Source organism: Crassostrea angulata, chromosome 7 (genome assembly GCF_025612915.1).
Source record: "Crassostrea angulata isolate pt1a10 chromosome 7, ASM2561291v2, whole genome shotgun sequence".
NCBI lineage: Eukaryota > Metazoa > Mollusca > Bivalvia > Ostreida > Ostreidae > Magallana > Magallana angulata.
The window spans coordinates 54,174,546-54,202,186 of NC_069117.1; the positions used below are offsets into that span (position 1 = coordinate 54,174,546).

The following is a 27,641-nucleotide window of genomic DNA, read 5'->3' on the forward strand; positions in this document are numbered from 1 at the left end:
ATGAGACCATATCGTCAGTACCAAGTAGTCCTTCTATAAACAATGACGTGTTACCAAGAAACATTTTTTATAGAGCGTTCCAACACAAGCTACTTTATAAAGTCTACGTAAACTTTATAAAAATGAACTTTATGCATCTATTCCACATACGTTTCAATCAAAAGAGGTACCATGATCTAAATGTGAATTTTCTTCAAGATGTGTTAATTTCTAGCGCCGGTTTTTGAACATTTGCTTGGGGAAACGTTTGTTCGGACTGGAAAGAAAGACATTTAGAAATGTACTCGTCCCAATGGCTCTCCCTTAAGTCACGCTTCCTTTTAGCGGTTTTTATTTATCTAAAATACCAGTACATGTATCAAAACAAAGATGACTAACTCCGGCAATATTTTCATATTGTTCGAACAGCCCTTGTATTTAGGATCTGAATTAATCAAAGTATTAAAAGTACTTTAGAACTGGACTCTTTTTAAGTACAATTGACTATTGTACATATTTTTGTTGTAATAAAACTGACAAAAAGTTTACTGCTTAAATAGAACCACTTTGACGAGGGTTCTATGCATGTAAATAAAAGAGATTTTCAATGCTTACATTCAGCATTATTGGAAGCTTAAAGACATTTTTTTGAAAAATAAGGTACACACATATTTTACCGACTGCTTTGTATGAATGTACTGTAAAAGGAATATACATGGTCTCCACGTGACAGCTGTCGGCCAATAATTTCCTTACACAGGAGGCAAGTTGTTGGGTCATATGTGGGTCTTCAGGCAGTAGATTTAAGACATGAAATAAAACTATTGGTATAAAATGTAATAAAAACAACTAGTTTACGAGTAATCTACATCAAAAATTGATGCCAAACATTTTGTAAAGAAACTGTATAATCACTAGAATCATATAATAACCCTTCTACATTTTTAATGTATGCAATTGCCTATGACATTGTATTATGCAGGTCAACATTGAAGCTGGTGTTTAAGTAACACTTGATTGCTTCATAATAAAACAATGACTGTGAAAGAACTAAAAAAAAACTAAGAGTCCATTATTATGTCATATAATTAAAAGAGCCTGACAATAACAAATAAAGATAATAAAATATCAACAAAACAATATAAAAATAAAACAATTCTGAACCCGATTTCTTTTAAAATCGAACCTCTAGTTCCTCAATGTCATTTTTTTAAATTTAAACAAATCGCATGATTCTTTGGTATAAAAAGTCCAACTTTAATTTCTTTAGTTGGTTTATATATAGATGCATACATTACCGAGTTTAACGTTATTGAAACATATTCTTTCTCATAGTTCATCAACATTGTTCCCCCTTCTTACCTCTTCTAATTATAAGAGCGTTTATGACCAATCAAAGGGTTTTTTAAAGCCATCTCTAAAAATTATCATATTTTCTACTTTGCACCTTTTGGATTGTTCGCTCGGATCATTCCTTTGATTTTCATTCTGTATTTTATAGACACTTCCTGTTGTTCCCACCAGCCTATAATCAGAGTTTAGTTTCTATATCTGAACTACTGGTGGTACTTGCTGCGGCTCTGTTTCTTTTAGATGCTCGTAGACCTTTTGAGATTCTTTTTTCAATGCTCTTTCCAAAACCGATGATCTATAATTAAGAATTAAAATATTTTTTAGATAAAATGCGAACCTGGTTATACATTCTGTATTTAAAGGAATTCTTAAGATTTATTTTAAACATTGTTTGAGAAGCAGATGAACTATTTACATGAAAAAAAAACAACACTTTCTATATTCTACCTGACTACTGAGTATAATTTTATTATAAGAAAAATTAAACTTTTAAGCTGATTCGATTGTTGAACGTTAAATGAAAACCTGTTGATCGTGCAAGCATAGCGGATTGTATATACTGCACTATTGCCAACAAAGAGCATGAGAATGAGACCTGTCAAAAATCTGATTTCTTCTGGTACTGATACTGTTTACGTAATTATCCTTTTTTAAGAGACATCCCTCCTTAAATGCCGATGCCTGATGAAATAATCAGATTTCTATCACTTAGAATGTTACTGATTTGCTAGGTTAAGTGAAGATTCACATATTTTATCAAGATGAAGAAGAGTAGATTCCATCGCTGATTTGTTGTACTTGAGTTTGTCAATTAACAAAATAGCTTAGACTTACGCAAATTGAATTTCATGAGAAATCATTTCGTTAACTTATCAATAAGTTTTCTAATTTTTACCTGAAAATTGAGATTACATAGTACTTATAACAAGTTTGATCTACATTAATATCAGACATTAGATTATATACTATATAAACCATACTTAATTTGATTCAAAATATTCAAATTAAATATGAAATTTTACCGTTTCGAACACAATGTACTAGAAATACCGAGCCATCCATTACAAAAGGTTTTTACAACCGAAGTAAATGAAACAATAGGTTAAAAGATTATACACGTCTTGGAATACTACGTAAATGAACCACTTATATTTAACGAGACAATGAACACGTTTTCACAAACATTTTATATTATTTTGACCGTAAAATCTAGAAAAAAACATGAAAACCTTTTGCATTGGATTGTCGTCTGCTGGTTGCTGCTTCTTCTTCGATAAAGCCTCCCGCCATATTTGAATGCATGTGTATTCCCTTAATCCAATCCCAGCAGCTGTCTCTGTGATTATAATAAACTTTCAATTAAATGTCATGTTGTAAATTTTGAATTTACTGGGTGGGTTTCAATACAAAATTTACAAGTTGTCATGTTGTAAATTTTGTATTTACACCCACCCATTAAATTCAAAATTTACAACATGACATAAATTTACATAAAACACAGTCAAGTTAAATATAATATTTATTCAAAATGATCAAGTGAATATTCTTATCACTTGTTCATTTACTCAATATGATGTTAATAAAAATTATCAAGGGGGCTGGGTGCTCAACAAATTACCCATCAGCTCTACCTTAAAAATCAGGAGATGACACTTTTTTAGCCATTAACTGTAATTAAGCTTAAAAATTGAATAAATTGAAGCAAAATATCTTAGAATTAAAATATGATTATTTTCCTATATTTCAATACAAAGCTCTTCCTACATCATTATGCAAAATTTTTGTTCTAAAGGAGATAAAATTAGTCTAAAAATGGAAACGACCATCCAGCCTTCTTAAAGCCATTGTTCAATCAGTCAGCTCTTTTTTACTATACAAAACAAAGTTAAACTTGTAACCTGGAATCATCAGATCAAGTCTGGTCTTCTCCACTTTCATCTGTTCTTCAATTATTCCTCTAAGGTAAGCATTATCCTTCCATTCTTAATGAAAACAGAATTTAAAAAAAATCCTTAATACAACAGAAACGTGCAATAATCGACATACCGGTATATAACCAGTACGTTGACGTCTAGTGAAATATCACAATGTCAGCATTAGCAAGCATACGACTTGTTCTTTACTTACCTCCTGTATTCAAACCCAGTGCCAATCTTACAAGGCCAAATAGTACCTCCACAAAATTGACATACAGGGTTTCGTGACCATTTATTTCTTTTCTCATTAGAGTTAAATTCATCTTCATGAAATTGTTATGCAATTGTCTGCGCGGACATTTATTTCCAAAACCAAGTGGAGGATTCATAGACTTCATAAAATCTTTTAAATGGCGTACTTCCAGTGTCATTCTAGATTCAATTAGAAATTTAAAAGATTTTTTAATTGAGTCCTTGTTTTAGCATGGCATGTACTTGCAATCCAATGTTTCAGAATATTAGTAACTATTGTTGCAACTAAATTGAAATTTTTTTAAAGATCATTGAATTACTGTGTAATACAGACGACATCGACCACTTTGCCTCATATCAAAGTCAATTAAGGCAGGTTTACTCTTATGTTTATTTATCATAACATGTTTACTTTTATAACTAGTTAACAATGTAAATTATTTTGTACTCCTCCTAGGCACCTGATCCTACATCTATCTTTTTAGAGGTACGTGTTGCTCTACCTTGAACTTGTATTTCGTTTTATGGATTTTTGAGATGGTTGACTGTTGTCATTTTTTCTTTGTACAATAATGAAAATAGATTTCGTTACTTACGGGTCTTGAAAATTGGCATACTTATGCCACATATCCGTGAAAGCGTGCAGATGCTGCGGTCCCAAGTGAGCAGGGTCAGCGTGCAGATAATCGAAATTGTTTACAATGACTGCCTCGAATAGATTCATCATCTGCAATGCAGACATCAATTGTAAGGCGGATACATGTACATTTCACTGGAGATAAAAGGGGTTCAATTTTTTCCCAGTTTCGTAGTGGTGAATTATAGTTTGTAAACAAGATAAAGTAGAGAAATGTAAACCCCACCCCATCCTCTTTCTCCTCCTGCAAGACTTGCTGCTCTTCTTTATTTGTTTGAGTTTAAATTCTTTTGATAAAAAATATTCCCGTTAAATCTGTATTCGTTCCTGTTTAGGACCGTTAATGGTAATGTACGGCCGTTTCTTTAAACTGACTTATATTCAAAAGCCCAAAACTGCTGTCAGTAGATACAAAAGCAATAAATTTGAGGGTTTTTGTTGTTAAGTACGCAAATTGCTTACGTAAATAAAGAACAACTACTTTGTTAATCACTTCGAACTGCGCAGGTAGTCATTGGTGGCCACCTTACAAACATTTGTTGAGAAAAGTAGACTAGTATATATATCCTTGGGGATCATAATTTTGCCAAACTTAAATCTTTCCTAACCCAGGATGCTTTCACACCAGTTTCAGCTTTTCTGGCCTGTTGGTTTCTGAGAAGCTTTTTTTTCTATATAGTATATGTATTCCTAGGTAAAAAAAAAATCGACCTCCTTGTGGTCCCACCCTAGCCCCCGGGGGTCATAAATTTCACAACTTTAATTCTGCACTACCTAAGGAAGCTTTTCCATAATTTTGAGCTTTCCTGGCCGAACTATTTATTTGGTCCTTAAAAAGAAGATTTTTTTAAAATCTCAATTCATTTTAATAATTCCTAATTATCTTCCCTTGACATAGAATGTAGTCCTTAATTTTCCTAACTTTAAATCCCCTTTGTCTACGAATGCTTTTTAAAAAGTTTGTTTGAAATTGGCCAGGTGGTTCTAGAGAAGATGTTGAAAATTGGGAAAGTTTACGGACAGACAGACGGAAAAATTGACGAACGACAGACAAAATTTACAAGTAATCAGAAAAGCTCACTTAAGCTTTCAGCTCAGGTTAGCTAAAAATAAAAACAAATCAACCACTTACCAAAAATGCAGACAGACAAATGAACACAATGAAGTAAAGAGTCGCGAAGGCAGAGCCACATGACGTGTCCGAGTTATCTCCCTCACAGGGCCGGCTACCAGAACAAGCCAACATAACCGTTTGCCAGTTTTCTCCCGTGGCGCACCTGTTTACGAGCACGTACGTAAGAAAAACAACAAAAAAGTGTATTTTTAAGCAATCTATTTTAAATAACAAAACTAGTACCTAAATAAAACCAGCAGTGACGTTAATATGTTGCCAAAGTTGTTGTATCGAGTAATGGCGGTATCTTCATCCAGTTTTATATTTCCAAACATCTGCCAACACAATTAACTATTCATTTACAAAAACAAAATAAATATACATATACTAATATATGTATATTTGTTGGATAGTACGATAAAGTTCTGATATTTACCTGCATTCCAAGAACTGCGAACACATAGAACGACAGAATGTTTAGAAAAAACACGTATGGTAGAGACTGAAACATTTAAAAATCGCATATACAATTGTTTTATTGATTCATGTATATTCAAATTAATCAACAATATAAACATATATGTACAATTCTTGAGAAAAAAAACGAGCATTAATTAAAGTCCAACGTTTAGAATTTACGACACATTACAAATGACTGTATGTTACCATCCGAAATACTTTTGAAGATGCTTCATGTGTGTCATCTAAATAAATGTCGGTATAAATATTTAAAGATGTATTGAATGAGGATTTAATATGCAGTGAAAGTACCTTCATTGATAGATAAAAGCTCCACAACAGAAACCTTAAGGACGTGAACTTCTTTAAGATTTTTGCTGCTCGAGCCGCCCGGAACACTCGAAAGTTGATGCCCTGAATCTAAAACGTCAATGAGTAATGCAGAGGCATCAGACAATTAATAACAATGTAAATGGAAGAAAAAATCAAGAAATGACAAGAATTTCTTTTTGCTGCTCGAGCCGCCCGGAACACTCGAAAGTTGATGCCCTGAATCTAAAACGTCAATGAGTAATGCAGAGGCATCAGACAATTAATAACAATGTAAATGGAAGAAAAAAAAATAAAGAAATGACAGGATTTCTTTTTGCTGTTGGAGTCACTCGAAACACTGATAGTAGATGCCCTGATCAATGCTTAACGCAGAGGCGACAGCCAACAACAGATAGCGGTGAAAGCAAGAAAAGTGAAATACCTTTAATAGATCTAGGACAACATCAATGATACTGCCAACCACAATAACGAAGTCTATTTTGTTCCAATTATCTGAGATGTAATTCTTTAAAAAAAATGAATCATTATAAAATCACAGTTCACGAAACATCACATTCAACACACATCACGTCTATATACGGGCATAAGAAATGTTAAAATCACTGGGGAAAATACTAATATCAACGTAACTTATAGACTTGATTATATATTTCTGTTATACAGGATTGGTTTAAAATCTTCATAATAGACTAACCTTACGCAAAACAAAAATTTTCAATGCCGCCTCAACAAAAAATATGATAACAAATGCCAGGTTGGAATACCATAAAGCTGTCGAGTAAGTGGGGGGTTGGTCCTCATACTGAAACGAAAAGAACATTGTTTAAATACACTATGACAGTCCGAAAGTCATAATAAATGTTGGTGTGTGGTTTTCTACTGTTTGGTTAGTTCCATAGTCAGAATAGGTGGAATATTTCAAGGTAAGATAGATTTCAGGTATACATGTGTTTATTTTCAGAGCTTGCTCATATTTAAAAATTCAAAGGGTTGTATCATCTGAAATGGATACGAAATTAGTAACGCTTTGAGTGAATATTTGGTTTGCCCTTTCCTTTTGGATACACTGTCTATATCGTTAGACAATCTTGAATAGGTTGGATCCGAGAAACTTGAAAAAGAGGCAGAGAGTCGGTTAAAAGAATACACGTATTTATTAATAGAGCGTAATCCAGTAAGTGACGAGCATAACCCAACTCTCGCCTGTCGTAAAAATTAGGTTTTGTAAAACAAATGAAATGACCAATGAAATTTGTTGAAATTGCGTACGTTTAGAAAAATATTAATTAAGGATGATTAACGCGTAATGATAATTCACACTAAGTAATAAAATACCTATTGCTAAAGAGGTTCAACTTGAGTAAATAAAGTCTCATGTATGGCACCTGGTGTTTGGACAGTAAATTGGTTAACACATACTAGATAACAAACAAATCAGTGACATCAAAGAAAACTGAGTACAAGAAAACACAAAATGACTTACAATAAATAAATAATCCCAAATGTCCCAATAAAAAGAATTAGCTTAGTACAGTACATGATTCTTGGCAATAGTTTAGGAATTTCACCATTTTCAAAACTATTGAAAATTTTGAGAAATTAAATCATTTATTCATTTGAAATATTGAAATAAACGCTTTATATGTGACTGAATGAAAAATACGTTTAAAAAGAGTAAGAAGTGGGCATGTGCACAAAAAGGCGATAATTAAGCTATCCTGAAAAGTTAAAAATGAAGAAAATGTCGGATTTCATATATGGATCCCCTTAAGATATCATAAAAATATCATTGTTCATTCTTGAAAGATTATCTGGTTAAAAAGTGGGGGAAATGTCAATGAAAAAGAAAGCCATTTCGAAATATTGATTCAAATGTTTTTATATATTATGTATTATTAAGACAACCTTCAAAAGTGACAGAAAGAAAACATGGAATGACTTATTAGCTATTGTTAATATGTATACAAAACTGATAATTCATAGCTTAATGATGTTCACAATATCAAAAATGATTTTTCATCAGTATTCAATCCCTTCTGCTAGAAATTAATTGAGAATCGACGTCCTTCTTGCCATGGAGGAAATATTTTGGCTATAATTTAAGACTTTACTAAACTGATTTTCGATTAGTTTAATGCAGTGAATCAATAATTGATAATTGAAAATAATTGATATTGAAATAAATAAAAATGTGATTTTTTAATTAACACACATAAATAAGACAACTACATAAAAGTATTATATAACTTAGAGTCATGCTTGTTCCATCAAGAGGGATACATTGTTTTGATATTTGCATGCAAAAACTATTTAATTATTTCTAATATTGTACAAAATGATCCAGTTATATGTAAAATAATTATCACCATAAACTATTATGATATTAAACACCTGGCGCTGATATATATGGTGTTAATTTCGTTTTGACAAAACATCAAATAATTTGGCACCACGTTTTGAATACACACAATATTTTGAATTCCCCAGGTGGTTGAATGGCCAGAAATTAGAACCATACAGAAGAAAATGTGAATAGGTATAGCAATACATTTATTATAATTAACGTTACGAAAACCATTTAATTTTCTCTAGATTGATCTAAAATTGATCGTCCAATGACTAGCGTTTCTCAATTTGTTCTATCATGGCTTCAAACTAAAATATCTAATTTTGATACGTCTGTTTCAATTCGTCGATGACTCACTTAATAAAACAATTATTGCTGTTTTTGAGATCAATACGATGATTTAGCTATCCTTGAAGTACAATATTCACTTCGCCTTCGGCTTAGTGAATATTGTGCTTCTCAGTTAGCTGGATCATAGTATTAACCTAAAAACCGCAATAATTGAAAAGTATCTTAATTTTGTACTTGTCGAAATGTCTATGTCTGTCAAATGTTGTATTTCAAATCAGAATATAAAGACTACACTATAAACCAAGGTCCTAAGTGTACACCCAATATCATTTATTGATTGCATGATGTCACATTCCTTTGTCTCGCCGTCAGGAGGGCTTTTAAGATGTTAAAAACGATGTAGCGATCTTGACCTCTGTTCGCGACCCGAAACCTGGGCTTTTGCTGGATAGCATAAACACTTTTGTTTGGTTAAGTTTCCCCAAAAGCTTTGATTTGTTGTTGGTTATCGATTGAAAAGATGCTACACTAATAGCATTGAAACGTTTTGTACAAAAGCTTTTTGTTTGAATTGCCAAATATTAAAAACAATATAGAGGTTGAAATGAACAGTAGATTTAAATTAAAGTGAGTAAAACCAGGTGTAAGAACAATTTAGACACTAACATTCCGACGACTCTTGTTTTTTCCTTAATGATAATTCTGCACCTTCTAAAAGGTAATTTATTTGAGACTTTTATTAAAGACTAATGACAATTGCAAGTTATCATCACCAATACAAAGCACATGCTAAAAAACGCCAGTTTCATATATCTAGGTTTCGAAACGGATTATTGACTTCAATCATTATTGTTTTATTTTATCTGTGCTATTGTTAAGAACACATATCGATTACAAAATGTTAAAAATTTATTTCACATTCATTTTTCATATTTCATTTTCAAATTATTTTATTTATCAGATCAGGGTGAACACTTAGAAGTGTATCTACAAAATAAATTGTGCCAATGAGAGAGAGAGAGAGAGAGAGAGAGAGAGAGAGAGAGAGAGAGAGAGAGAGAGAGAGAACGGCAGAATACGACTGACAACAATGTCAAAGAATGATATATTAAGGCAGATAACTTGACAAAAACTATTGTACAGCAGATAGAATGAGAAAGCTTTAAAAGACTTTGGTAAGACAAACTTTTTTCATCAAAGACGATAAGTCATGTACAACATAGCTAACAAGGTATCTGTGGGCCACGCTTACCTTGACTTGAATATACAAATCCAATAAGCAAAGTCGAAAGTTAACAGGAACTTGACATCGAATTTGTTAAAAAATGAATTCAACCGTATAGGATGCCTTAACAAAAAGTGTGTTAAAATTTCAAGCATCTGCAATTAATAGTTATAAGAAATCTGTGACAAAAATTTAGGCTATAAATAAACAAAGCCGTCATTTAACAGGAAGTTAACGTTTGACTGGTCCAAAAATGAATCCCACCATATGGCATACTTTACAAAAGGTGTGTTAAAATCTCAAGCATATGCGATGAATAGTTGCTGAGAAATTTGAGACGAAAATTTGCTTGAAAATTTAGACTATAAGTGAACGAAGTCGTCATTTATTACAAAGTTGATGTCTGATTGGTCAAAAAAGATCCCCACCATATAGCATGCCGTATAAAAGAGTGTATTAAAATTTCAAACATCTACGATTAATACTTACTGAGAAATCTTTGACACAAATTTATTACGGACAGAATGACACAGACACAGAACACAAGGGTAAACAGTATAGTCCCTGTCCTTCGGAGCGGGTATACCTGAAGCTTTCGAAGAACAACAACAGGAAGTAAAAGTCCAAGAGAAGTAGAAAGATTAAGTCGATGACAATTTAGTAACAGTTTAAGAATCATCATAGACAAATAACACTCCAAAGATTATAGCAGTCATTTGTGAAACAACGCTTGTCGATCATAATGTCGTCATATATATACTGCTTTTTTCCTTATCGTTGACATACCTCCATTCCTAAACAAATTGTATTTAGAACGACCAAAAGTAAAATCAAGTTTTCAAAGCGATCGGATATGACGACCCTCCATAATTTCTGTCGAATCCATGAGGCATCCTTTGGAATGAATCGTGAATGATCTGGTTCCGCACGGATGACGTACAGAATGCAATTTTCCTAAAAGATCAAACTAAATTTAAACTGTACAAGATAATAAATTTGATTTCAATTGTAAAATATTTATAATGAATATCGATCAATTTTGAATCTTGCCTGGCGTTGTGTTAAACCACTCCTTTTCTTTTTATTCACGTCCTCTGATTGAAATGCCACAGTGATCATTGCAATGAAGACATTAAGGAAGAAGAAAGGTGCAATCACTATATACACAACGAAAAAGATAGCGATCAGCTTGTCTTCGCTCTGGCTTGGTCCTTGGTCAACACCTGCGCTTGATACAGCAGAGTCAAAAATACTGAAAGCAGCAAAAGTAGTATTCTGAAAACCACATCATAATTAAAATAAACATATATGAATATACATGATTGACGTTAAAAAATGCCCCGGAAAACATTTGGAAAAACTATAGAAACCTGTGTCATAATGCAAGTGAAATTAACGTCAAGGGGCGAGTATCAGACCTATTCATATTTTTTAAACACAAATATATAATTTAAAAAATATAAGCTTCGTGCGATGCGTGAAACTGGTTAGAATGCCCTTTACTATTTAAAGCTGACATGAATTCATATATAAGCATTATTTCCCTTTTATCTCCGATACCGCCATATTAGTTGTCGATTTCCATTGTTCTGCTCATCGCTACACACCCCCTATATAAGGCCGAAAGCACTATTCATGCTTCACCGCATTCAGGTATTTCATTCACCCGAACACGTTACCTTGGACGAAAAGACGTGTAGAAACGCATTTTGAACAAAAAAATAATATGACAACCACTGAACGGGCAAGAAATATCCAATGAACGACGAAACAAGACAAACTGAAATCCAGACACAGATGCTTCAAAAAACCTCGATAATTATGGACCGTTTTCCTGTGTATGTTATAACATTGCACATGCGCAATCACACACTGTGGCAGATCGAGCATTGTCAATGATCGCATGGATTTTTTTTTTTGTAGAAACCGATGGAAACGATGTCACGTTGTTACTTTCTTGGATTTACTATCATTTATCTACTGTGTTGTATGTAGTCCCGCCGGTGACTTCAAAAAGATGCAGACGTTATGCACTCTGTATGAACGACACACGTGTTCGATGTGCATGTGAAGTAAGGCAGCACTATTTGTGCAAAATAATACGGATACCTTGGAAATTCTTTCAAAGAATAAATATATTTTGTATTTTATTGATTGCTGTTTCCATTATTCTTTACTACAACGATTTTACTACAATATGTAGTTCATGCATTTAGAAGTCCGTATAACCTGAATGCCTCGATCGGAAAGCAACCGACCGTAACTTTCTCGACCGGTATATATACCCCAGCGGCAGTAGAGGAACGATGAAAACTAATATGGCGACCAAACTCTTTTATGAGTTCATGTCAGCTTTAACAACGACCCTTATATAATGGACTTTCTATGGTCCCGTCTTGTATTCATACGCAAAACTATTCAAACACGTAACTATCATACAACGCTTTCCCAGCTAATCTACGAAACACGGTAAAAATCAAATTATTAAAGCCATACGCTCAAATTCTATTTTGCATGTTAAAAAATCAAAGTAAATATTTACTTAGCCATAATATCACTTTATATGATTCAGAATGTTTAATGGAAAGTTTATTCTTTCATTAAATTATTTTGTATAAAATATTTGTATGGAATATCATTCATATAAAGAGTAGAACGGAAAGGAAACCCGACAAATCAATAGCTGGGGTGAACTAGATATATATTTATTTAGTAATCTTATTAATATCCTAATGGTTTGACTGCTTCACATTCAATTACCTTTATTTAACGTTTAGATATAAGAAGAAACAGTCTTAAAGGTTATTTCAATTCAGTCCATTTGTTTTTAATGAGTTAGATTGATATACTTGTATATCAAGCTTTTAAGGGATAATAATTTTTTATAACATATTTTATAATTGATGATGTTTTATCCATGAGGTTAAAGCAACAACTTTTCTAAATAAGTAAAATATTTTAATTGGTTTTCCTTCCTTTAAAATAAGTAGATAAAATATCTTGACAGAGAAAGATGAAAAGACTTTGAAATCACCCTTACTCCGGCCATCCTTCTCCGGTCGTGATAACAAAGAGGGTTGTCATGGCTTCAAATACATCGTCGAAGTGGAAATCACGTCGTCGCCATTCTCGGTCTAATACCTCTAGCTTCCCCATTTGATATTTAGTATAGTCAATATATTGGCCTCTGAAAATGAATGATAGATAGATAGATAGATAGATAGATAGATAGATAGATAGATAGATAGATAGATAGATAGATAGATAGATAGATAGATAGATAAAAATCGATTCCGTGTGGTCAAGAAACTTTGGGACTGCAATTTCTTATTTTCATTTTTTAATCATCTTTCCTGGGTGACATCATCTTTCAATCTTTTTTGGTTATATTTGTGTATATAAGTACCATAATTATGATATTCAAAAAGGTTCGTACCTGCACTGATCTCGGGTGAGTTTAGTAGAATCGTTGCAGTAAAAAAGTTTTCCCTGTAATAACTGCACTGCCATGATGGCAAATATCACTTGCATCAAAACGTAGATGAAAAGCAACGGTCCTACACTCTTAATAGACTTTATGAACATCACACAAGCCGACTTGAAAGAGAAAAGGTCTAATCACACTTTTATGTAGGTACATGTATATGAAAAAGAGCTAGGATAGACGTGAATGATGCCTGAGATTATGGAGACCCATGGAGAACCATGATATAATAATTTCTTTGTACATTTGTAGATAAATTTATTGGGTTCTTTTAACATATTGTTGTTCTTTATTGTATTTATCTTTATGAAAGAGAGCTAGAATAGTCTACCTTCAATCCAGGACATTTGTTGATTGTTCTAAAAATCCGTAACACTCGAAGGATTCTAAATATCTTTATGGAGCTAACACCTGGATTTCTTTACATGAAACAAAACGTAAACTAACATTTAACATAGGTATATAATATTCCCTATAATTCCAAAAGTATACTGAAATTCAATTAGATGATATAATAACATCTTTAAAATGTTTTGTATAATGTTTGACCTGATTGACAAGGACACTAAAGATGCAACGACTATGACACAATCCATACAGTTCCAACCATTTCTTAAATAAGATCCTTTATGCAACAAGAGACCCATATCAATGATCTGAAGAGGAAACAATATCAATAAGTGTAATTATCACAACTAAAAACGTAATTAACAGTCAGTATTTATTCATATCGCCATTTCTTATTCTTGACCCACTTTTAGCACCATTTCCAATGTGAATATAACAGCAAATACAAGGTCCACCCAATATAATATTTGGTTACGCAAGGAGTTTTGTCCCGTTGTAGGATCTTCTGCCGCCAGGGTGATACTACTCAGCACAATACAAGCCATCACGAGTGTCTCGAAGTGTCTGTGGTTAACAGCCTTGCTCACACGCATTCGAAACCTTCGCCAAAATATTACTTTTATTCTAGGTTTGTCTCGACAACTGACGATTTTATAATTAATCAATATAAATTCCAATTACTATTTTGGAATTCAATTTACGATGTCTTCATACAAGGCATCGAAACTCACAACTAAGATAAAACAAAACAGAATTACGAGTATATTGTAATGATTGTGCAACAGAATTACATCTTACCTGTTCGTTTTGTTCAAAAGGAAAAGAGATCTGTCGGGATTCAAGCATGCCACTTTAAGAGTAATACAACTGTAGAAAATGCGCAAAATATACTTTATATACAAGCATATTTATGACATATACATTTGATAGGTATCAATTTTATTTCATTCAGTAAGAAAACTATACATTATGTCAATTATTCATTATTGAGAAAAATTAAAACTTACGTACAATTGTGTGTGTATGAAAGATGAGAGAAAGAGAGACCAATGCCTAACCTTTTAACTGAATTTTGTCCATGCTCCCTACGGTCTATCTGAGGTTTAGACTATTAAATAAATAATTGACATATTATTTTCTATGCTAAAATATATTTATTACAAAAATAAAATAATATACAAATTTTACAATTTGTTTCAGTCTTTCGTTTTCTGTTAATTAAGAAGTTTAACAATGGTAACATACAAAAAGAATCGTGTTTTTTTTTAGGGGGTGGGGTTGTAATAATGATTTTACAAACCTACCATTGATTCATCTTCACGATCCTTAGCTTCAGCCAGACTGTCCACGGCGATAGCGAAGAAAACATTTAAAAGGGTGTCTTACATTGTTAGAAAAAAATAACAAAAATTATCTTCTTATTTAACATGGTTTTTCAACAGTTTCACGCTAGTTTATTTAAATTTCGAAACACTAAAAACTGTTTTTCTAACGGTATTAATTTGAGGCTTTAAAAATTATATATCAGTTAATGGATTTCGATGAAACAGTTTACAATAAAGTATTTCAGAAGAAACGAATTATCTTTAAAGCTATACACGCTATAATTTACGTCAATTTTGAATTACAGTGAAAACACATGTGTTTGTCTGCTTATAAAAGTTATTCTTAATCTGTAAATTACAATGATGAATTCCATCTCGTTACAAAGACATAGATTTTTAATTGTTTATTTTCCTGCCAGGAAAATATACCTTTTCATGAATATTGATGAAGGAAGAGCAAACCGACCTCATTGCGCATGTCCGCGGAGAACTAGGTTGTAGTTATTGTTTGCCTAATTAAATATCCAACTTGATTTTTAATATGCTTAACAGTTGTTAATTTGAAATACATACATGTATAATGAGTAAAATACGTTTGTCATTCCCGATACCCTTACTTCTGCATTAACACTTATAGGATCTATAAATAGCACATAGGGGGAAGAACACAGGTCTACGTCATTTTTTTAAAGGAAGTATTCATATCTACTTACAGGCTTGTATTATTTTCTTTTGTTTGTACTCGTATATCGGACAAATTTATGCTTTACTGAAAATATCCTTTCCTTTGTGAAACTATCACAATTATGTAGATGTTGACCCTTCACCAGTTTTGGTATGATAGACTAAATTTAGCTGTCGATATCACGTGATAGATTGATATTCATGAGGAGGCATTACTTTCCTGGCAGGAAAATAAATATTTTTTATTGTTTAATATTTGATATATTTGTTACGTGATCGAATTGAGCATTATAATCAACAGCATAAAGGTAACTTTTATTAGTAATCAAACACATACATTTTCCCCTTTATTCAAAATTGACGCAAATTATAGCGTGTATAGCGATCAAATCCAATAAAGCCCGAAGAGTTCTATGATAGTGTTGATCAAGCTCGTCCGTATTTAATATAAAACACCGTGCCGGATAATTATGCCTGTGCCAAGGTGGCATTTTTGCACCCGCTTAAGAGGCAGTTTCGGAAAATTCATACATACAATATGATAGACCATTGTCTAGAAAGTATATAACGACTTTTGTTTTTAGTGTGTTTCAACTGACAGGTGGGATATTTACCTTTAAAAATTAATATCCCATAGGAAAACTATAATTCCTCTAGAAATGATTCTTCCAAGGGAAATATTGACAATCCTATAGGATTTTCTAAAAATCCTAGAGGAATTATATTTCCTGTTGGAGAATGGTATTTCATGTGGGAATTTGATTCAGACAAGCAGTTTTCCTATAGGAAACTAATATCTGCTATCGGAGTTAATCAAATCCTGTCGGAACTAAAATTGAATTTGAAAAGGAAGTTCTTGTATTCCGATAGGAAATTTCAAATTTCTTGTTGGAATATTGTTTTCCTATGAGAAAAAATAATTTTCCTGTAGGAATTTTTTTTTTTGAAAGCTAATAATCTCACCTGACAAGTGAGTTACGATGATAACAAAGGTGGTTGTAAACTCTTTATGCAATAATCTATCATGTGGCATATTTGATTTTTCGATATATGCATCTTAGACGGGTGCAAAAATGCCACCTTGGCACTGGCATTATTATCCAGCACAATGTTATACATAAAACCGTCCTATTATGTCCAATTTAATGTTAGTTGTTAGCTAAATCTGTTAAGAAATGTTCTCTAAAGGATACAGTTCCCAAAAAGAACAACAACTACGAAGAAGAGGGCGACCGATACACCGATCCCGTCAATTCCTCCATAAGCTTGGATTCCGTTGTACATCACCGAGTTCCAGTCTTCCCCAGTCACAATCTATCACATGTCATAACGAAAATATAAAGTCAAAGGTCAAAGATTAAACCGCGTCAAAACAAAACGGAAACATAATGTCAAAGATCAAAGATAAAACCGCGTCAAAACAAAACGGAAACATAAAGTCAAAGGTCAAAGATAAAACCGCGTCAAAACAAAACAAAACGTAAACATTAAGTCAAAGGTCAAAGATGAAACCGCGTCAAAAGTAACTTCAAATATGGCATTACCTGAAACACGGTCAGTATAGCCTTAGGGAAAGTATCAAAATGAGCTGCGGGTCTGCCCTCTATAAAGTTAAATCTAAAACACCGAATCAAAGACATAAATATATTTAATTTAGAAAAAAGTTATAAACAACTACGTTTTTGAATAATTCAATTTATTTATTGAAGATTTATGCCCATCATATATTTCTTTGCTCATATCAGGCGCAATGAAACTAATTTTTAAAAATGCTACAAATGTGAATCTTTGCTCGATGTCATTACCATTGAGCTTAAAAGCTTAATAGATCAAGTTAGTGTTCTTAAAACTCGATGCAAAACATATTGTAGTTGATGCCTACCGTCCGCCAAAGAGTTGCATCCCAATAACAGCGGTCAAAAAGAGGAAGAGAAACAACAGAAAAAGCAAACTCAGTACGGAAGATTTACTGTCAATCATCACCTGGACTAGGATGTCTATATTACGCTTGTACCTACAGATAATGAACAACAACAAAAGTAACCACATTTGATATAAAAATCGAAGGATATATACGGAAACCATGCTTTATTATTATAGGATTCGACAAATTTAATTATAGAAAACATAAGAGCGGCGAAATATGCAATACTACATTGTATGCGACAGGATTTGCCTTCACGGTCACAGTCTCAATTCTTTTTGTCCTACCACATTAATGTACAGAGGGTCAGGTCGCCTTCTTGTACATTTTATTCTGATACTGTTTACAATTTGCATTTTTGTTTTCTCATATTTTACAATTTACAACTTTTCAGAACGAGTTCTAAGTATACAATAGATTTACTATTTTTTAACTTTGCTCTGTTTATAATTAAGTGTAAAAAGTATAACTACTTTACAATATTTTTGCATAAATCCAATCCCTTTAGTGTATACTGACCTTGTTTTTTCGAACACTCGCAGCAATCTTAGGGCTCTGAAGACACTACACTTAAGTCCATGATTGCCTACCCCAGAGCGTATGATCAGCTCAACAACGCTTGCCATCAAAACCTTTTTAAAAGTTTTCATTGATTTTTTTATATTAAATTAAAAAAAGAATATTTATATTGTATTCACGCGATACGTACTTTGTTAATTAAGAATTAAACTAGAATTTACTATATACCTTATCAGAAAAGTATGTATACTGGTTGTAATATATATAGGTGAAACCGAGGCAGAAATTGAAAAAAAATAGATTAACAATATAAAAATCATGTCATTGGTTTGAGATTCCAGTTCAAAAATAATACCATACAACATTGGCTGCTTGGCAATCATTGCGACATCAATAAGCAGAATATTATTTTTAAAGATTAGAACCATTAAAATTGCTGCAGATCATATTTGGTATTCAGAGTTTAATTTATCATCAAAGTGTGTAAAACCAATATTCACCAATAAATCAAAAACATTCATTTTTGAAAAGAAGTATTGTCGATATCCTTGTGCAATTATCCTCATCAAGACTTCAATGCCAAACAATACCACAAAGAATATTTCAAGAATGCCTGAAAAAAAAATTATGAGATGAATTCTCATTAATCTGAAAATATATGTAATTATGTATAATATGTTTCGATATCTCAATCTTGATTTAATAATATCGATAAAGATATTAAGCAGTCCTTATTTATGGAACGCCAAATTAACATATATTCAAATATGTGTACCTATCTTCAATTCAATTGTACCTATCTTCAATTCAATTATACCTATCTTTAATTCATTTGAAGATAGGTACAACTGATTTGAAGATAGGTACAAATGCAATGAATTGAAGATAGGTACAATTGAATGAAAGATAGGTACAATTGAATTAAACCTATCTTCAATTACTAAAAATGTTGGCAATAATGTATACTCCCTGTATAGTACGTCATTTCCGTTACGTCACAACTGGCGCGAAAATAATAATCATAATAATTGTTACCGCTTTAATAAATAGAGTGATTATCAACTGAGTAATACATTCTTTGATAAAATTATGGAAAAAAATAAAGCCAGTTTTTTATTTAGGTATATAGTGACCCTAACTACGTCACTACCCTAACTTCGTCACTTTTGGGATATTCGGATATACATGTTTTTGGCTTACTTATTGATATACATGTATATTTTAATAAGTAAATGATGCCTTTTGCAAATATATTGCACACACACACACACACACACACACACACACACACACACACACACACACACACATATATATATATATATATATATATATATATATATATATATATATATCATCTATATCATCTATACCTATCTTTAATTCAATTGTACCTATCTTCAAATGATTTGAAGATAGGTACAATTAATTGAAGATAGGTACAATTATTTGAAGATAGGTACAAATATTTGAATATATGTTAATTTGGCGTTCCATACTTATTACTATAGGTATATGTACTCTGTTCGGGAGGTTGGATGGTCAACAAATTATCCATCAAATCTACCTTAAACTTTCAAATAGGATATTTTCGGCTATATACTACTAGACAATGGTATTATTTATTAAAGAAAAAATCCAAATATTTTAGTCTTAAAATTTGATCATTTTCCAATATTTCTAAACAGAACTCTTCGTTTCAAAGGGGTAAATATAGCTTAAAAATTGCTATGATTAATATTGGTACCCTCTTTAGCTAAAGAACTACAAGAAAACTATTGACTTACACTGAGTATCAGTAAGCCATTGTGGTTGGTTGTAATGTTCAGTTGCAGCAATTAATGTGTTGGCTGCCACACACGCCATTGAGCCCCAAAAGAATGCTTTTGATTCCACCGCTCTTCTTAGATACAAAACTCTTCAAAATTGATACTAACAGTATAATCAGCAAAAAAAATTGAATCGGTCTACTTAAAAAAGAGCTATCCAATGTATAATGAAGGTTCACCGCATTATGTTTATTTATCATAAATATCCTTTGCATTTTTTCTCTAGAGCCTTTTCACGGCTGTTATGACCTTACAGTGCAATGCCTTGTAACTGCGTGATTTTTTTTTAAATTGAGTTTTTCTTACAATAGTTTAATGGTCTCTTACATTAATTAGTCTCTTACATAAAAGTCGTTATTAAAATGTTTTAAGCTTAATTTATTACCTTATCATTCCCGGGTCACAATCTAAAGAAAACAATACGGTTACCTCGTTTAAACATATATTGACAAAGTGTCTTTTTTTGACGGAAGAAGTATTATCTGATTTATGACTTAACAAAATATTAAAATTCAATATAGAAAATACTACATTTTTAACTAAATCACTAAATTGTGTTAATTCATGCTGTTTCCCCCTGAAGCTCTAACAAGTTTTAGCTTAAAATCAGTAAAATGATGCAATGCTGGTATTCAATTTTATTGTTATTGATATTTCTTAATTTTCTATAAACTCATAAATAATATCAATTTTTTTTATCAAATATCAAATTTAAAAATAAATAAAATCAGCAAAGAAATATAAGTAATAGTTACTTTAATATGGTAGAATGTCCCGCAGGCATTATATACTGGTATATTGACAATTAATACATAGTGTAATTATATAGGTGTTATATGATTAGTTACATCCATTTTATTACCTTTATTGTAGAGGTAACAGGCACAGGCACCTGGCGTTATACCTTATACATTTTTCTCACAATAAAAAAATATACTATTTTCCTAATAATAACAGAGGGTATTAATTTTCATTTTAAGAAAAATATATTACGTTAGGTGCCTGTATTTATAGATTATTACTTTTACGTGACCTCGTAGTAAAAATAAGATTATTGGTCATGTGTTTAATATCATCATTATCTAATTTTAAAAATTGCGTACACTTAAATTTTTTATTGCAATTATCGTGAAAATATGAAATTCTTCAACATTAAAACATGTTCAATGCCAGTTGCTAAAGGCGAAGGCATGAATGCTTTTACCTTTTCCTGCATCTTCAGCTTCTGAGCGACTTTCCTCGTAGATACTTTTTTCTAGAAAACAAGTCTTTGACAATGAATACACGTGCTGAATGATGGCGGCATCCTATTGAGAAAGACATGGGTACTTTGGGTACCTTCGTACTTACCTCCTTTGTTAATCCACTGGAAGTAGTTTCGAATCGCAGTCTTATTCATAACACCGTCATTCATTGCTATCTCTTTTTCTAGTTGCATCTTTTCTCGTTCTCTAGTGAAAACCCTGGAATTGATTGACCGTGTTAGCAAATAGGGAGCTACAGGTTTAGGACACATTGCAATATATATATATATATATATATATATATATATATATATATATATATATATATATATATATATATATATATATATATATATATGTGTGTGGTCCACGCTAATTTTTTCTGTTTAGGTGGAAGATATTAGCGTCATCGATAACTTTTCACATTTTCAGCTTCTCTTAGATTTACAAGTTGAATTGCAAGGTTCACAGCAATGTACCAATGATCAGAAATATGGTACTTGATAAGAATCAGTTCTATATCAGTATTCAATTGACAGTTTTTAATTATGATGACCACATGTCTGTAAAATACATGCTCACTTACCCTTTGAGAATCCCAAGAACGAGGTTCATCATAAAAAACGCACAGAACATCACAAGAGGGACAAAGTAAAGCCAGTTCAACCAAACTCCTTTAGCGTCGTTAGCCTGAGTGAAAAAATATCTTATCTCGTGTACATGTACCTGTCATATTGAGCTGCATGTTCTGCTTAAAAACAGAAAGTCGTGTAACTTATGTGTTTAACTTGCCAAGTAATAGACGTCTGTCCATCCTTCCATGGTTAGACATTGGAACACCGTCAGTAAGGCCAAACCAATGTTGTTAAAGCTGGTGATTCCATCGTTTGGTCCCTTCCAGTACCGTCTACAAGTGGTGTTTCCTGAGCAGTGGTAACCACTTCCGTCTGTATCCGTCTGACACGGTCGTTCGTCCGCCATCTCGTAGCGGCATGCCCTTTCTATTCAATACAATATCTTCATCTTGATTATATATAAATTGATTCTTATTGCTTGGATAACGCTGATTGTTACCCCTTCAATGGGTATACCAACTGATAGGTATTTTAGAATATGTTTACAAATTATTCAAACAGCCAATCACAAAATCATAATAATATCTATAAGAGTGGAGAATTTCACAACAAATACAAGATACGGGTAAGGGTATATACATTTACAAAATGAATATACATTCATCGCGGAAAATATATTTCAACATTGAATGGCGAAAAAAAACATCAACAAATAGATATCCAAAAGTACAGGGGTTGTGAAGCTTTTGTGTATCTTGCCTCTATTACAGAACATTTGTTCAGATTCAAAACAAGCCCTGTTGAATGCCCCCATGTAGTAATCCATGCCGAGAATCGCAAAAATCAACACGGAGAGGTTGACTAAAAATAGGACCGGTAACAGACTAGAGACCGATCGCAGGATGGTCGTTGCAACCAACTTCATGTCTATTAAAAAGTAAAAAAAAAAAAAAAAAAAAACTTACTTATTTTACAATAATTGATTACTGTGGCGTGGAAGGTTCAGATGAAAAAATAAATATAATTCTATTTGTTCGGACAAATAAGTTATTTGTTCGGACGAATTACGATTTGTTCGGACAAATAAGTTATTTGTTTCGACAAATTAGCTAGTTGATTGGTCGAATTACGATTTGTTCGGACAAATAAGTTACTTGTTTGAACGAATTAGGATTTGTTCAGACGAATTAGGATTTGTTCGGACGAATTTGGATTTGTTCGAACAAATAAGTTATTTGTTTGGCCGAACGAATAAGATATTTTTCGACCGATATAAGTAATATGTTCGGACGAATTAGGATTTGTTCAGACGAATAAGTTATTTGTTCGGACGAATTAGGATTTGTTTGGACGAAAAAGTTATTTGCTCGGATCAATTAGGACTTCTTCGGACGAATTAGCTATTTCTTAAGATGAATTCGATATTTGTTCGGACGAATAAGTTGTATTTGCATCCTTATTCGAAGTTGTAATCCTAATTCGGTCGAACAAATAAGATTTATTTATTTATCTCATCTAGCCCTTTCACGCCGCCGTAATTTATAAAAAGTTCTACAAATTATATTGATATTAAAAATTTAAAATTATAGTAAAAGCATCAAACTACATGCAGTGCATTTATCCGCAGTCAGAGTATGCAGTTCATCAGTTCACGTGAAAATAACGGTGTTACATAGTATGTACATGTATTGACTGACAAAAAATATTGTTAAGATATACACACGTGGGATTCCAGATATCAGCTTGAGCGCCCGGAACACTCTTGCCATTCTTAGAAGTGTGAGGTCGACATTATTGATGAGATTACTCATGAAATACTCAACGAACCTGGAAAAATAACGCCTCGGTTTTACGTTTTAATATTTGTGACGTATTATCATATCTCAAAATATCATAGTCCGTGCATTTGATTCCTGGAAAGAAGTATTGTTTTGACAGTTGTGCTTTATGCTATTAATATACTGGGATGTCGAGTGTTTGTTATGATATTATTTAAAGCAGACTTCTTCCGGAGTAGTCAAGAAATACATTTTATTTCAACTTCAACAAGTTACAAACAATTTTAATTTTATATAAAATATCTTGCCTATCGACTTTTCTGAATTCATTGTTTGATACATGTATATACTTTGATACATAAAGAGAAACTTTGTTTTATACCCCGCTACAACGACAAACAAGTCCAGTTTGTTCCAGTTGTCTTTTAAATATGCGCCTTTTCCGAAGAAAAATCCCTTGGATGTGATTTTCAGGACAGCTTCAGTAAAGTATATTGCCAAAAAGAAGATTTCTGATTTCATCTGAAACAAATTAGATTTGTCAGAGGAAGTAGGATTTCATAGCAATGTGTTTTCTGTAAAAATGAGATAAGGACTAAGAGGTCAAAAACTACTGCATGTATTCAACTCTCGTGGAATGTATCGTACTTCCTGATTGGGTGTAAACCCTCACTTAAATCACAATCACCTCTCATTTAAACACAAACTATTGTTAATGAAAACTAATACTTGGTAGAGAGATTGGACGAACAAATTTAGTTAAGTTCTTTACAAGAAAAAATTCAATTGTACGAAGAAGGGATTCGGGCTAAAATTTTCGCTCATGTATTTTTGCATTTACATGACGATAATAGTTATCGGTTCTAGTTAGTATGTATTCTTGTACCATTGAAGTTTGAAAAGCATCTTACCAGTTTTTGTGTCATTGCATTTTCGTCGTTGTTCGGCAAATGTTCTTCCAGTGCAAGCACAATACAATTCGCTATTATGGTGAGGATCATGAAAATTTCAAAAAATCTACACATTGTTAAGGAGAACTTATACATATAGTAACAAAATTATCTTTATTTATTGCGAGAAGAGTATGGGAAAAGTGTTTTGATATTAGAAAAGAAAACCTTCAACATAACTGATCTGCTTACTGGGATGATTTTATTTTATCTTATGTTTGTTTTATGTATGTTAATTGTTTGTTGTAGTCATGACTATTTAGACTAGATCTATGTTGTCAATGAATAAAATATTTTTTTGAAAATTGAAACTCTTGTTCAATTGTTGATATGGCTACATGTACGAAAAAACGCCTGATAAGATGGATTATGAAAATTCAAATTTGTGCGAATTGGCAATGGTCTTTTTCGTGCTTTCTAATACCTTCATTTGCACTCGCGCTAAAACCGGGTAATGACAAGAAACCCTGTGTAAGGATATTTACTATCTGTAATGTAGGTGGCCACTCTTCGAATCCAGTTCTTCCTCTTGAATATGAACAGGGATCGATCCCACACAGTCGGTGCCTGCTCCTGCAGCTTCTGTTTGTCCCTCAGCATCGTGACGACCTCGGTGAATCTGATGCGGTTTTTTCTAAGACCACGTGATCGATTAGAAGGTGTCCGCTCATGGTTAGGATGACGCTCTCCTGTTTTGTTGTCCATTGCTATATCTTGTTATATTTCAATATTCCAATTATCTAACGAATAAAAAAAATATATCGACAAAATAGATAAGTATATTTAAACATATATAGCTCTAACTTTTACAAAGAAATGGTATTTTAGTTGATATAACGAACTCAAAAGTAGACAAACAGAAGATGAGGACTATACACTGTAATGAAGTCAAGCTTATCTTACCATAACACAGCTAAGTATTTGTTTGCATACATTTTCCATACCATACACATTTGATGAAATATTTAATGTTTAAAAACAAGGTTGTTAAATTTTGTTAAGTATATGTATATACTATTTAGCAAAGTCTAAAACTTCCCCCTTCCTGCGGATATCAACTTTATTACAATGTCTGCATTCTACCGAGATCGTATTAATCTTTTCGGCATGTTGCTGGCTTTCACATCTCACTTCCTTCTAAGTATCTTACGGAGAATCTGATGATCAGTCAATGCACAGTTCCCAAGTGGTACAAGGGCAATATCAATAGTCCTATTTGTCACCCCCAGGGTAAGAAGTGTTGCTGAAGGTTGTAGAAACGGTCCTTTCCCCGGGGCTGACAAAATTACCACTGACAAATTCCGATTTAATACCTACTTTATTCTACCGGAAAACAACGTTCAAGTAATCCTGTCAAAGTTGAAGCGCATAACAAATGTATCCATCCAAGGCAAATAGTATTATATCTGTTAGAGCCAGGCTGGATAGTATAATTCCTGGCAGGAAATTCCCAAAACCCCATGCCTCTTATTGAATACACTTATTTTTCAAATCAAGATGAATATAACGTGTTTGCTCAGTAAGAAACAATACATTACATTTTATGCATACAGAGAGCATCAGCATGTTTCATGTCGATATAAATTGATGGTAAAAAAATTATCTTATTATTTCTTTGAGAATTTTCAAATAGACTCTAGTTATTTTGATATAAAGTGAGCAAAATTTCATTTTACGAAAAACCAAATTAGAATCATTTGTACCAAACTGGGGAAAAATTAGTTTAAAAGAAACAAACTTCAGGAAAACTTTCTTCACATTTTGTGAACAACAGAATTAATATTTTACCTTAGCAAGATAATGCAAATTCAAAAATGATAAATACACGTTATCTAGGAGAAGGTAGACATGAACAGGTGAAAAATGTTCTGTTTTTGTTAGAAATTCCCCCCACAAAGAAACAAAGGAGAGTTGTTGCAAAAAATAGTAATAGTAACTGCAAAAAACATGTTTCAAAAATAACAAATAATAATAAATGAGAAATATGTATGAAGCTAACAAATATGGTTGAAGACAAATAAGTAATTATAGATGTGAATATCCTATGTGCGGATCAAGAATTTTTTTTTCCAGCTGGGGTGGGGGTCCGAGGGATCATTGTGTTTGCACAGAGTAGGGGTCCGAGGCCTATTTTCGGTAAATTACTATGTGAATTCTGTCAGAAAAAATATGTGATGTCATTAATTTATAGAAATTCAAGCAATTAATTATTTTCATGAAATCAATATTATAGCAAAAATTATGCCTGTTATATAAACGCCGTGTAGAGAACTAAATTTATGAACAATCGATATCTTCACTAAATAAATTAATAAAGCCTTTGTTTTAAATCTAATTATATTAGGGTTTTAAAATATAATCAAGTGAGGCTATCATCTAAAACTTAGAACTCTTAAAAATCGTATAGGCAGGTTGTTTAAATTGTTAATACAATGAATTATTTGAGTAAAGAGTATAACAAGAACTGCCGGGTTTACGAGATGATAAACCATATGTTGTACTATTATTTCATTTTCATAATATTGACAAGTCTAAGGTCGATTTATTTCTGTTTTCTCAACAAACAAAAAACAAAAAAAAAACAAAAAAAAAACAAAAACAAAAAAAACCCAAACAAACAAACAAGGCTAAAAATTAAAGAATAAACAAAAACACACACAATTATATTTTAAGACACACAACATTGTCAGTTATAAATAACTTTATTTATTCCGGGCCACTTTCTTACGTGCCTGAACGGATGCATGAATAGAATATCTTTACACTTGATCCTTAAAGTAAATTGTTGAGTTGCTTTACAAAATGGATATCATGAAAATGGTCCCATCTTACTTCTTCCTATTTCATGGCAGACTAATGATCAAAACTTGTAATTCTTGCGGAAAAGTTCATTTGGCTAATAAACTTTAATTATGAATGGTAAAAACATATCAATTTTTTTTTAAATAGACTAAGTAATGCACAACTAATATGAATTCAGAGGCTAACCGTACACTCAAAAGACATTGACTCCGGAGAGTATAAGCATGAATGAACTGTGTTATATATATATATATATATATATATATATATATA

General features: G+C 32.2%; 1 protein-coding gene across 1 annotated transcript; it reads right to left on the bottom strand.

Annotated features, from left to right (window-relative positions):
• Positions 1–1,047: 1,047 nt before the first annotated feature.
• Positions 1,048–25,873, bottom strand: LOC128155825 (voltage-dependent R-type calcium channel subunit alpha-1E-like). The gene is made up of 38 exons (XM_052817702.1): positions 25,470–25,873; positions 25,046–25,306; positions 24,528–24,631; positions 23,999–24,138; positions 23,562–23,665; positions 22,598–22,765; positions 22,056–22,264; positions 21,850–21,953; positions 21,370–21,482; positions 21,224–21,274; positions 20,405–20,426; positions 19,978–20,108; positions 18,691–18,803; positions 18,191–18,303; positions 17,630–17,761; positions 17,292–17,364; positions 16,941–17,061; positions 15,043–15,119; positions 14,797–14,846; positions 14,537–14,605; positions 14,146–14,338; positions 13,940–14,046; positions 13,722–13,809; positions 13,343–13,503; positions 12,947–13,093; positions 10,957–11,158; positions 10,693–10,860; positions 6,738–6,845; positions 6,465–6,548; positions 6,023–6,130; positions 5,688–5,753; positions 5,495–5,586; positions 5,270–5,414; positions 4,097–4,227; positions 3,460–3,680; positions 3,231–3,314; positions 2,562–2,668; positions 1,048–1,627 (listed from the first exon to the last, which is right to left on the bottom strand). The coding sequence occupies exons 2-38, from the start codon at positions 25,269–25,271 to the stop codon at positions 1,511–1,513; spliced, it is 4,449 nt and encodes a 1,482-aa protein (XP_052673662.1). The 5' UTR covers positions 25,272–25,306; positions 25,470–25,873; the 3' UTR covers positions 1,048–1,510.
• Positions 25,874–27,641: the final 1,768 nt, after the last annotated feature.